Here is a 13000-nt window from a genome sequence, read left to right on the forward strand (position 1 = left end):
TGTTGTGCATTTTTTACTCTTTGGAATAGTCTTTATGTTTCTGTGCTTGTCAGATGTTTCACATGCCATTCATGTTTTTTTCATTTCTGTTTTTTTTTTTTTTTTTTTTTTTTTTTTTTTTAGGATCAGCTGCTGTGTGGTTTGGATAAAAATGGCCATCCAATACATCAAACACAAGTACCTGTGGATTTATGATATGAATTACTGTAGATAAACAACAATGGAGATTCCAGCTGTGGGGCTTTCGGAGACACATCAGACTTGGACAGGTTCAGGATTACAAAAATTAGCCTTCACAGCGCAGGGGTCGACCTCGGAGAGTTCTGCTCTGTCAGCTAACACCTCCCACAGAGGGGACGATTGTCTCCATGGAACCCAAAGCTCGCTGTTTGAGCTAGATAAGGAAAAGCAAAAGAATTTTGTTTGTGTCTGTCATAACAACATTGAAGTTGTGGAAGCTGTGTGCTTAAAGGAACCTGAACACTCAGTCATTCCTGGCGAAGCACCCCTTGACACAAGTCCACTTGGCTCAGCTCAGCTTCCTGAAGCAGGTACTGTGTCCACAACATGTGGATCAAATGGCAACTGCTGTTCACTTTCTGTTCAGTCAGACCAGGTGGTTCAGAACCGTCTTAGTCTGACTGTAGACTTTAAGAGGCCAATCTTAAATGGACATGCCTGTATACCTCCAGAGGACCTGTCCCCCATCCTCAATCTGGACTTCATGCATACTCAAACTGTTCCTGATTCCAGCCCGAGAGCCATAGATCTCCCGCGCATTGTGAAGCACAAACCAAGCTCCATCACCTTCTCACACTACACCTGTCCCTCCGAAACCAGTGGTTGCGCTTTTGTCAACGAGAGTTCTGACGATGGAGAGTCTTCACTGGAGGATGAAGAGGGGGATGATGATGGTGATGATGATGATGACGATGTGTTCCCAGAGCTGCCTCAGAGCAAAGAGTGTCTTGCCAAAAACAGACAAAGGAGCAAAGACAAAATGAAGAGGAGAGGCACTGTGAGTGCCCGAGCAGAAATCAATCACACGGCCAGAAACTGTGGTTGTGAAGCAGAGGGTGAAATCAGCAGTAAGGAGGTATGCTGTTATTGATTTCAAATCATCCACTTTTACGCATAATTGCCCGTGCATTATAGTATTAATTACATATTAACTAATGTAGCTAGAAATTAGTAAAAAATATTTGGTGGCATGGACTGGAATTTATTTAGTTTTATTTTATCAGTTTTTGTTTGACAGGTACAGCACTTATTGGTCCGCAGAAAATTAACACTGTATGTGTAGAAGTCAGATAGACGACAAAATAAATATGCATAAAATAGTACAGAGCACATTGATGGGGCATCTAAAAGATCAGTGTGTAAGAATTAGATTAGATTAGATTTAGGGGCATCTAGTGGTGAGAATTGCAGATTGCAAGCAGCTGAAACTTTTGATGGTAACTGTATGAATTGCTCAGGAGGATTTTACTAAGAGCCAAATTTAACGCTTCCTCTCCAAAACAAATAGACTTGGTGATTTAAAGTGTTTTATAGTGTTTTTTCTAACATTGCACTACAAGGCTGATGTGAAAACGTATATGGCCCTATGTGGGGCCAGTGTCTGGTTGGTCTGTTCTAGCTTGTCGCAATCTCTATAGACAAGGACCCGCTCCCTGTATATATATATATATATATATATATATATATATATATATATATATATATAAAATATAGCATATTTTATAGCAAGTGATTGTACACTAAATATAACATACTTATTATGTAATATTAACTTTCTGCCAATATCTCCACCTAAATCCTGAAAACTGGACCTTTATGTCAAAAAAATTTAAAAGGAACGTTTTGGAATCCATTACAAATATAGACATGTGAAATGTTCAAATATCTCATGTCAAATTATTACATGCAAAATGTTTTGCATGAAATTACAAAAAGCATGTGAAATTTCCACATCGTGATGTCATTCATTTCACATGTGAAATACCAAAAAACTCCGCCATAGAACCCTTTGTGTGTAATAGCAAATTTATCTGCAAAATACACTAATTGTATTTGACATGTAAGGATTAACAGAAAAAAAGGAAAACTTTTTAGATGCTATAACTGTAGAGACAAAGACAATTCCAATGAAGTTGTAAATAACCCCCAGATAAGTGGATAATTAATCACTTTAGGAAAATGCACTTGTAATGGCATTAATCAGCGTTATTTGGTCAGTTCGAGAAAAAGACCACAGTGAATCCATATTTGCCAGCTCCCAGAAGCTGACATCATCACGCTGTGAGATAATGCAGAGTTGCTGTAAGTGTTTAGGAGTACGCTGTCTTCACATTTGTACTGGTGAAACACAGAGCCAGAAGGAATGCAAACAGCTTTTACTTTCTCTCCACTCCCTCAGCAGTGTTTTGACAAAGCGTATAGCAGGTCGTATTAGCATTGAACTCAACCTTCCATTACTGAACAGCTCACATCTTTAACAAGTCAGGGCACATTGAATCTCTTTTTCACACAACCTCTACCCTGACCTTGTTTGTAACCCCTTTGCCCCTGGTTTTTATTGCCCCTTTAAAGCCTCATAAGAACTTTCATAAATATGTTCAAATCTGTTACATATGTTTTCCGTTACAGCCAGAGGGAACATATCCAATGACACATAACTGTCATCCTTTTCTAAACAGTCTGCAGATAATAGCGGACATGTAAACAGTCTGTGTGTCAGGATGGATGTCGAGGTAATGCCAGCTTTATGTGCACAATAACGCTCTGCTCTGAATGAGTTGTTTTGGAGGAGAGTGGAAGAATGCAGGGAATCCAAGGAGCCTGTTGTTAATGTTATCAAAGGACAGCAGGTCAGTGCTTCTCATGCCGTCACACCACAAGAGCTGTTATCATATGATGAGCCATGTTATGGGATTCGTGTCTTCAATTTCATGTAACTGGCGGGGAGTAAAAAGGGCATTGATTTCACAGAAAAATAGAAGTGAAACCAAGCTGTTTTTGTCATACCACGAACACACGATAGATTATCCAATCACAAAGCCAAACAAATTCTGCAAATTATTGCATACAAGGCCATAAAGGGACAGTTCACTACAAAATCAAAAATACATATTTTTTTCCTCCTACATGTAGTGATCTGTTTTAATGCAAGTTGCAGAGTATTAGAAATATCAGCCATAGAGATGTCTGCCTTATCTTGAATATGATGTAACTAGATGGCACTCAGCTTGTGTTGCTCAGAACGCCAAGAAATACATTTGAAAAACTCATAAATCATGACCCAGTTACTCAAGATAATCTATAGACCTTGTGAGCGGTTTCATGTGTGAACTATTTTCTCTATCACACTACACTTACCAACCGTATCACAGTACAGAGGCAAGCGTGCACCTACTCATGGACAAGAAGCTCGCTACAGTATGAGATGTAAAGATTTTGAGGTCCTCCTCAGCTGAGCTGTAAATGTTAACTAGTTCAGTGATGTTAGGTGAGCAGGCAGTGGATGCATGCTCCTTTCTGCACTGTGATATGTTTGGCAAGTGTAGTTCAGTAGAAAGAAAATAGTTCCTCCTTCAATCTGCTCAAAGCAAGGTCTGTGGATTATCTTGAGTAACAGGGTCATGATGAAAAGGATATTGCTTTTGAGTTTTTCAAAGATATACATTTTTTCTTTTTTTTGGCATTTTGAGCACCACAAACTGAATGCCATGTCATCTGAAAATCACCAAAACAATCTTGACTGATAAAAATCACTACAGGTAATAGGAAAAATATGTATTTTTCATTTTAGGGTGGACTGTCCCTTTAATGGAACTGAAATTGCCACGACAGTAAGGTTAAAGAAAGACATCAAATGAAAACTTTGTTCTTTGTATAAAGTTTTTTTTTATACAAAGAAAAGAGGAATGTTAAATACAAACATTTAAGTTGAGACATCAAATGCTAAATGCAAAGACAAATAAAGACAAAAGCACAAAATATCAAAATTCATCATAAATAGAAAAAATCACAATAGGAGTCTCATTTGTATAAAAATTACACTTGAGCTGCTCCACATTGTTCAAAAATAAAATGAAATATATGAAAAGACAAAATAATGACAGCATAAACACTTATATTCATCATCTATGCATGCATTTGTTTCTGCCAGTCCAAAGTCTGAGAGAGAAAAATAATGATTTTACTTGATGTTTTAGTATAGTTGTTAATACATTGTAAACATCCATCTGTGTTACATTTTGTAAAAATATTCAAGTGGGAGGAAAAGTTAGTGGAATAGCACATAGATGCAGTTGTTAACATTAACCAATTGAGGGCACTGTATGCATAGTGTTTCCACTCAGTGTCATGTCATGACTCCCCCCTGCTTGCATCATTTAGCTCAACTGTGACTAAATGCCCCTAAAAATACACATTTCTTCAGCTATGCTTTCTCCTCTGCAGACATAGCTGTGGCTGTCTTCAGTTGGTGTTTTGCATCGTAGGATATTAAGAGTGTAATTTATTCCTCTTAGTAGCCAGGTAGCCATTGCCCTTTCGCATGACCGCCGCTACATTTGGATACCTCCATGGTGATCTCTGGCACTCTCTGTGGGTGGCGTGGACTAGGCACCGAGCCCAGAGCTCACACACTTAACTCCTCATTTCCATGTCAAAGCCGCTGTGTTGGCGTTCACAATGTGACCAATTTGCGCTGATAAAGTTATAGTCAGCTCACATTTAGTTGTCCCCAGAAGATAACATTAATGCATTTATCTAAAGGATTGACTCATACCAGCTCAGTTGCCATGGTGTGAGGACTTCACACAATCGCCGGGGCCGGATCGAGGGGGAAGAGATGAATCAAGGGTAGTGTCTCACTTGAGCGTCAAGCCCTCTCTGGAATTTGTCTCATTTTAAGTAGAAGTGCCCACATTCCTGAATAGCACCTTGTGGGGCTGTCACTGAAAAGAGACAGTGTGAATTTGTTCCAGATTTGGCTTGAGCATGTGCCAGAATGGGGCATCTGTATGTTGCATTTGTGTTTGTCTGACTCCAGGGGTTAATTAGGAGTCCAGCTCGCAAGATCTCCAGCTTTGTTTATTTCATTTTTTCATACAAAATCCATTTTTAGTCATTTAGAAATATCAAGATTTTTTCACACATATAGTTTAGATTTAAAGAGTATTGTCTAGCTTTTTGCTTTTTATCTGAAGTCTTAAAATCGTGTTTTTCACACACAAACAACCACTGAAGTTAGATATCTTTTAGGATTGGTGTTTGCCATCATAACAGCTTAATTACAGATTTTCAAGTCAATACATATTATCCATCAGTCATGTAAGAAGTACTCAGACCTTTTACTTAAGTAAAATTAGCAACAACACCATGAAGAAATACCTTGTTACAACTAAAACTCCTATATTCAAAATTTAGTGAATGTACAAAAGTATCAACATCAAAATAAATTTAAAGTACCAAAAGTAAAAGTACTTTAAATGCAGATTGGCCAATTTCACAATAGTATATATTATATTACTTTATTGATTATTATATAATTATTGGGTCATTACTTTAATGTTTCAGCTGGAAAAGGTGTAGCTAATAATAATTATAATTACTTTATGTACTGCTGGGTACCTTAACCTATAATAACATATTATGATTTATATTTTGCATTAACAACATAAATCTGCAAAATAACTAATAACCAAAGCTGTCCGATAAAGTAGTGACCTGCATCGTAAAATATTTGTCCCCAAAATGTAGAGGAGTAGAAATATAAAGAGTAATGTAAATGCTAAAATAAAGTACAAGTTCCTCAAAATTGTACCTAAGTAGAGTAGCCTACTTGAGTAAATGTACTTAGTTACTGTCCCCCACTGGTATCCATAGACTCACTTTTGAACAGTTTGGTCAGTCTCTGTCATATTTTTAGTTGTAGGAATTATAATAATAATAATAATAAATAAATAATATGATAACTTTATTTATATAGCACCTTTAAAAACAGAGTTTACAAAGTGCTTTGACAAACAAGGCAAAGCAGAAGTGAGAAAAGTTTCACGCATTAGTAACATGACAAAAAAGAGCCAAAAAGTAATACCAAACTAAAGCCAGACAAACAGGAGAAACAATCACAAAACAGAAATACCAACAGCAAGCCATCCCAGTATGAACAAATGCTGTTTGAAGAGTGTTTGCGGTAAACACAGAATTAATAGTACTTGTAGTAGACTTAAACATTGCCAGAGTAGAATAAAAGTAAAACATTAAATGATAAAAAAAAAAAAAAGATTAATTAAATAAACCAATTAAAAAATAATTAAAATAAGATAAAATAGGATTATTTCTATTTCTATGTAATTAATTAATTTGGATTTGGCAACACTGATCTGCAGATGATAGAGAGGAACTACAGCCACGTCCTTACATTTTCCTTTTTCAGGTCAAAGGTCAATTTGTAAATTATTAGTATGAAACCAACCTTATCAGCACCATTTTACCACAGCTTAGCAGTCATTCAAATACTGTAAGTTAAAAAATATTCGCCATAAAGCATCATGCTAATTGTTATTTACAACATCTATTCCATGTCTGCCTGTCCTGGAAAGAGGGATCCCTCATCATCCTCTGCCGCTCTTCCTGAGGTTTCTTCCTCCTTTTTTCCCCCGTTACAGGGGTTCTTTTTCGGGAGGACAGGGGGATGTCGTATGCTGTAAAGCCCTCTGAGGCAAACTGTGTTTTGTGATAATGGGCTCCATAAATAAAATTCACTTGACTTGACTTAAGTCTTTTTGTGATTCGCAGAAATGTTTCTAATCACAGTATGGGAAAAATCAAACAGATGTCCACACTGCTGACAACTGAAGGTCTCTGTTTCTATAAATAGCAACAGGGGAGTATCTTGTCTTTAATCTGCGATGACACTCACTGGAGAATATCTTGCAAAGATGGAAACAGAAACTGCAAAACTGTGTGGGAGGATTTTCCAGGAATCAGTGCTCATTTCCATGAACTTGTATCATTTTAAAAGGCTTACATGGGGAGGAAAGACTGAGCAAATCCTCATCGAAACTATTCCTTTCTCTATATATAACATGTATAAAAGTCTATGAAGGCCTTTTATGTATTGAGCAGACACAGAGGATTATGTTTACACATACTGATCCCATGTCAAACCTTTTATATTCTCTGGTCAGCACCATGCTTGGAGGGCACACGTAGCAGAGAATGGAAGCTTTATTTTTTCCTCTTGGTGACCTCAGGTGACCCCTCAGGCCTTAGAGGTCAGCAGGAGATTGTCCAGATTTGCGTCATTCCTGAGTAGAAAAAGGCACTTTCTCCCAGTGTTGGGTCAGTCAGCTGACACTGGGAGATCAGCAGGTTGAGTGGACCGTCTGGTGTCTGATCGCTTAATTCCTCTCAATTTAGAGCAAATGTGTCATAAAAAGTTTCAAAGTGCCTTAATTTGTAATATAATTATTCAGAAGGGCTCGTTCATTGAAGATGATTTCCATCTAAACAACTATAAAGGCAATTTGTGACATATGACCTATTTTGACGCATTTCAAGACCTACGTAATTAAATTCATAATTCCATAAACTGAATCATATTTCTTCTACTGTTAGTAATTAGATGGCAAGTTGATTCCAAACACTCTCAAAATAGGTCACAGGGCTGCCTCGTCCTCATTTGGACTCCATGTTCTCTTTACAATTTTTAGTCAACCCACAGTAAATCGATGACAATACTAAAATCAATCTCCTACTTGTTTCAGAAAGTTCATCAAAGCCCATCTAACAGGACTCGCCATGTCAAAGACACTCTGGGGGTTTCCCATCAGAATGTTTATTGACGAGTCCCTTCAACGAAATGATTGTGCTTTGACAGGATTCATGTTATAAATGGAATAATGACTCGATTTAGAAGTGGCCGACTGTAATCGCGGCCCAGTCACACTATTTAGTTTTAATTTGAAAGGAAGGAATTTTAACTGTCTGTGTATGAACCACTGTTAAATTAAGGTGGAGTCAATCTACATTGAAGGACCACTGATTGAAGAGACACTAGCTATTTGTTTTGTCATCCATTGCTTTCTTAGGAGACATTTTAAAGCCTGGAGTTGAGCTTATCACATTCTCTCAGCTGTTTGCAACCAAAAAATTCAAGCAATGTAATATAGCTTGAAGGGATTTAGTCAATTGAGCATGATGGCACAGAGAAAGAGAGATTTGGGGTTTTCCTGGTTCAATTTTTGAATATTTTGATAATTTTATTTACTGGATGGTTATTGTTGATGATCATAAATATTGTAGATTTTTATGCAAAAATTAGTTTTGTGCAAAGATACTGATTGTGTCTGCTAGTTGATATTTAGGTAAAACTTGGCTTTACAGCCGTTGACAGACCAAGCCAATGGTTGACCTGGCCGATGTTGGGCTGTCGGTGGGTATTTGTCGCCCTAGTTTTTGCAGTGTGTCCAGCAACGTTGGCGCTTGTTGGCACTTGTTGGCCTTTGTTGGCTGTTTTTCTGCCTGTTTAGCATGTTGAATCAGCCCTGGAGTTGACAGAGCCCATCGGTGAGAAATATGACTCTTGATTGGCAGTTCAGCTCAGTGCAGGAGAACTACTGGAAATGAGAAAAGTCATTTAAATGCTAAAGTTAAGAGGGCTGAATCAAAAACATCCTATCTTGGGAAAGATTATTTTTTAGCCATTGAGCTCTTTAGCAGAAGTGGTACATAATTTTTTTGTGTTATTAGAAAGTGCACAGTAAGTATAATTTGTTCTTTCAACGTGGGATTGTGTTGTTAATATGCTAACTGGCTAACCAGAGTCTTGAATCCATCCTGTTGGTCTTCTGGTTTCCCTTTTGGAATGATAAATCCAGACTACAGCCGCCTGCTGTGAAGAGTTATTTCCTTTTACGCAGGCGCAGAAGTATTTCTAGTTGGCTGTGGTCTTTGCAGTGTGATCAAACGCAACTTTTTGGTAGAGACACAGGGGTGTGTGAGATGACGCAACAGTTGGCCTTTGCCACCACTTGGCCTTAATGTCCGTATTAAGTATTTATAACCAGTATATAAACCAGTGTTGGCTGAAGTACCTGAAAGCCATGCTGGAGGACAAGTACAGATTTCTTACTAGAAAATGTTGTAGAGGTTAAAGTCACCTATTACATTAATACTTTAGTAGAAGACTTAAAGTGTATGATATTTACTGTACTTGAGTATCAAAAATATTTTTATGATATTAAATGTATTTAAGCATTGAAAGTAAAAGTACATGTAAATGCTGTTAAATAAAAAGCAACTGGTAGGAATTTTGAAAGTTACTTCTTTGTAACATAAACCACTTTAAATCTGAGCGTACAATACACTTGTACAAAAACAAGTTTCTTTTTAAAAATGTAATTTAATTTAAAAAATAAAGGATGAATAGAAAAAAAATCAATTTTGTCCTCCCCTCCTATTTATTCATTCGTCTGTCCGTCCCTTCCTCCCTTCCTTCCCTATTTTGTAAAAAGTAACTAAAATACTGGGAAAAAAGTGGAGTAAAAGTGTGCATTTTATTTGGAAAATGTAGTGGAGTAAAACTGAAAGTTGGCAGAAATATAAAATTTCAACTACAGATAACTTTCAAAAATACCCAAGTGCTATAATGACGTATTGCTACTGCATTACATTACACCACCAATATAAACATGTATTCAATGATTAGTAATACACTGCAGTGTAGATGTCAGCGGATGTGACTGTTTATTTGTGTATTAATCAACAACTCTAACTCCATCTGTGGGCACCCGTAACTGCTGGCTAGTGTATAAAAAGGTCATGATCGATAATATAGGTAAACACAGTTTTAATAAAATTAAATATGCCTTTTTAAGGCTGGATATTAAGGTTGAATTTTTACAAATGCAGTACATTAATAAACTCTTAAATATGCCCTTATAGCTGTGTAGAACTACATTATATTTTAGTATGTGTGTAAACCATTTATCAAATGTTTATGTAATACTAAACTAAACTAAACTAAACTAAACTAAATGCTAAATTAGGGGGCTTAAGCAAAAGTGTTACCATTCTTTTACTTCTTAGAAGAACTGAAGATGAATCTTTCCTGATCCAAAAAGTCAAATTATGGTCAAACTAAGCCTCCTCCTATTGGCCAAATTTCTCAGTTGGCCCTCACTACTGGGCTCACTGCAGACTTCCTGTAGCAGTCATATTCCAGGAGGGGCGTCCTAGGAAATAGATGTTATTACTATGTCAGAAACTTTGGAATGGTCCACTAGAGAAAATTGTCTAGAAAATTCACTCCTTAGTGGTTCTGGGATTTCATTCTGGGATTCATGAAAACAGTCCACAGTGGTGCTGTCCAAGAGTATTTAGCATGTGACCCTCTCCAGGACACTGCAGGACAACAATGTTAATTTATGCTTTGGTGACTGAGGTGTATGCTGCTGATTTATGAGGCCGGACCTCCAGATCCTCAGACGCAGCTCCTGTCTGTGTGAGGATGGTCTATTTATAAACACAGTGTGTCTGGGGAGCAGTGAAAGCCAGAGCAGGGAATTCCATCATGCTCTGTGTGGCACACATGTCTGCATCACTTGTCCTTTGCTCTTTCACCCCGAGACAAGGCAGAAGAGATCACATTTCCATGTGTGGCAGCGGAGCAGTCCACTGATGTAGCGTCTGCAATTTACAAGATGCTTTTTTGGGTTTGCCTGTAATTCTTTTTGGGTTTAGGGCTGTGTGGTAAATTGACAGATGTTTAAACAAGTCTCGAGAGGATGACAGGAAATCACTGGACTAACTAATGAACCTGATTTTACCCCTGATTTCCATTACATACACTGTTGGTATGAAGTCAGATTGAAAAATTAAGTTTTGATTTTGATGAAGTTTAGCTGAAGTGTATAATTAAGACACCAAGCAATTTTGATGAAGCTTTATGTTAACCTCAAATTAATGTCTGGAAACTCTGATATGTGGTCTGTGTGTAGCTTACATGAAAATGTGTGTATGCAAAATGTATGTGTGTAGTTTATGGGATTAAATAAGGGCATGTTTCTGTCTTAAAGGAGCAGTGTGTAGGTTTTAGTGGCACCTAGCAGTGAGGATTACAGATTGCAACCTGTTTAGTCTTCCCATGTGCCAAGTGTGAACTTTCAGTCAGGATTCCTTCAGTGTTCATTATTCAGGAGTTTTTTAGAGAGAGCAATATTATCAGCAGAGGTTTCTTCCTGTCCAAAACAAACGGACCCGTTCATTAAATCCTGTAAAACTGCTGAATAAATCAGTTTCACATTACAAATCAGTGTTTCTCGGACACTGTTCTGCTTCTGAAAATCTAGATAAAATGAGACACAGCATGAACAAAAAACAGATCTTGTGGAAGAAAAAAAACCCTATGAAAATATGGTGAAAATAAAATTTAAAAAAAAGTTAATGGTTTATGTTTTATGTGTTGATAAACACATAAAACATAAACCATTATTTAAAAAAGATTGAAAAGGTTAAATAACTGCTCAAATTTTTTTTAAAAATGCAAACAAAACCCTGAAAATTGGGATAAAACAAACCCCAGATTTGCATATTCTTTGACTCAGCACTCTTGAAGCAGGAGTAGCTTTTCTTTTCTAAAATCTATGCTTCTCGATTGCCCACAGGAGTCTCCACAGGTGAAGTCCCCCTGGTCAGAGTCAATGAGCCAGCTGATGAGGAAACTGGACCAGCTGAATCTAGACATAGAAGAGGCTCTGAGTGCAAACTCCTCCCCTTCCGACACACCCTGCACTGCCCGCAAAAAACAGGTGAGAGTGTGTTCACACAGCCGGGCATCATGACTTCTGCTACGAATGTTAACACAGTACCCTCTAGGGGTTTCGTCCAACAGCGTAGGTTTTTTTTCAACAGTGGGCACATGTGAAACGGGGGATTTCAGAGTCCTCTGCCAGAAAAATTTGAGCGTCCAACACTTAATTTCCTGAATTCTGGGGAAAAAAAATGTATGCACCAACTTGGACATTTTGCCTTTTATACTCTGAATTAACTGCATGTACTCTGCATTATGAAACATCACTTGAACTTTCAGCACCTTGTGGTATGTGTACCGTCATGGTTGGTACTGTACACATTCCTGTGAGGCGTATGCTGCATACTTGGTCATGCTTGTAAACTTCACTGAATCAATTTACTTTGCTCTGTGCAGAAAAAAATCCCGATGGATTATTTGGACCTGTAAGCAACAGGTGTTCACTGGAATATAATGTCCTGCTGACTTTAAAAAATGTACCACATTAGCTTTAGATTCAAACAAGCTCTCTAAAAACAAGCAGTGGTCATCGTTAAAGCCAGCATGTGAAAAGAGATTCAGTATGTTGATCTTCTGTGAGTCGTAAATGTGTCTGTGACTTGTGAGATACGGGGATATACGCTGTCAGCAACACTGTGAGCTTTGTCAGGCTGTCTTATACCGTCCCTCTGACTTGACTGTGTTTTATGATGCAGCTCTCAGATGTGATACTGCAGTGTACAGTGCTTCAGCGGGGTCAGAATGGCGCGGCAGGAACAGACAGCTATTGTGCTTTTGAGGTTGTGACTCTGTTCATAAAAAAAGGGCTCTTCTCATGGTGGCATGTTGCATGAAATATCCCACTGGAGTTAGCATTTGGGAACAAAAGTGCTCTTTCGGGGTCCATATGTATGAAAGGCACAGAGGCGCTATTGTGTTGAAGCAAGTTTATATGATTTGGTCCATTAGGAATGGTTGAGAGAGGCTCACATGCCTCCCAGGCATCTGCATAACCATCCCAGGCATTCACTATGACTTGCTTTAACTAATGACAGGCGACTAGGCAAGACAAGACATCTTCACTGGGATATCTGACAAGGTCATAATCTCTGTCCTCTCAAAAGAAGATCCGCACATACAGGCTCCTTTGTGCGCCTCTGTCAAGCTGAATTGAGAGTGGAGATTTCACTTCCC

At 37.9% G+C, this 13000-nt stretch overlaps 1 protein-coding gene across 1 annotated transcript; it reads left to right on the forward strand.

The window, feature by feature from the left end:
- The first annotated feature begins 220 nt into the window (after window positions 1–220).
- On the forward strand, window positions 221–12256 carry LOC121943472. Its single transcript, XM_042486989.1, has 3 exons — window positions 221–1096; window positions 11682–11825; window positions 12224–12256. The coding sequence occupies exons 1-3, from the start codon at window positions 221–223 to the stop codon at window positions 12254–12256; spliced, it is 1053 nt and encodes a 350-aa protein (XP_042342923.1).
- Window positions 12257–13000: the final 744 nt, after the last annotated feature.

This window comes from Plectropomus leopardus, chromosome 5 (genome assembly GCF_008729295.1).
Source record: "Plectropomus leopardus isolate mb chromosome 5, YSFRI_Pleo_2.0, whole genome shotgun sequence".
Taxonomy (NCBI): domain Eukaryota; kingdom Metazoa; phylum Chordata; class Actinopteri; order Perciformes; family Serranidae; genus Plectropomus; species Plectropomus leopardus.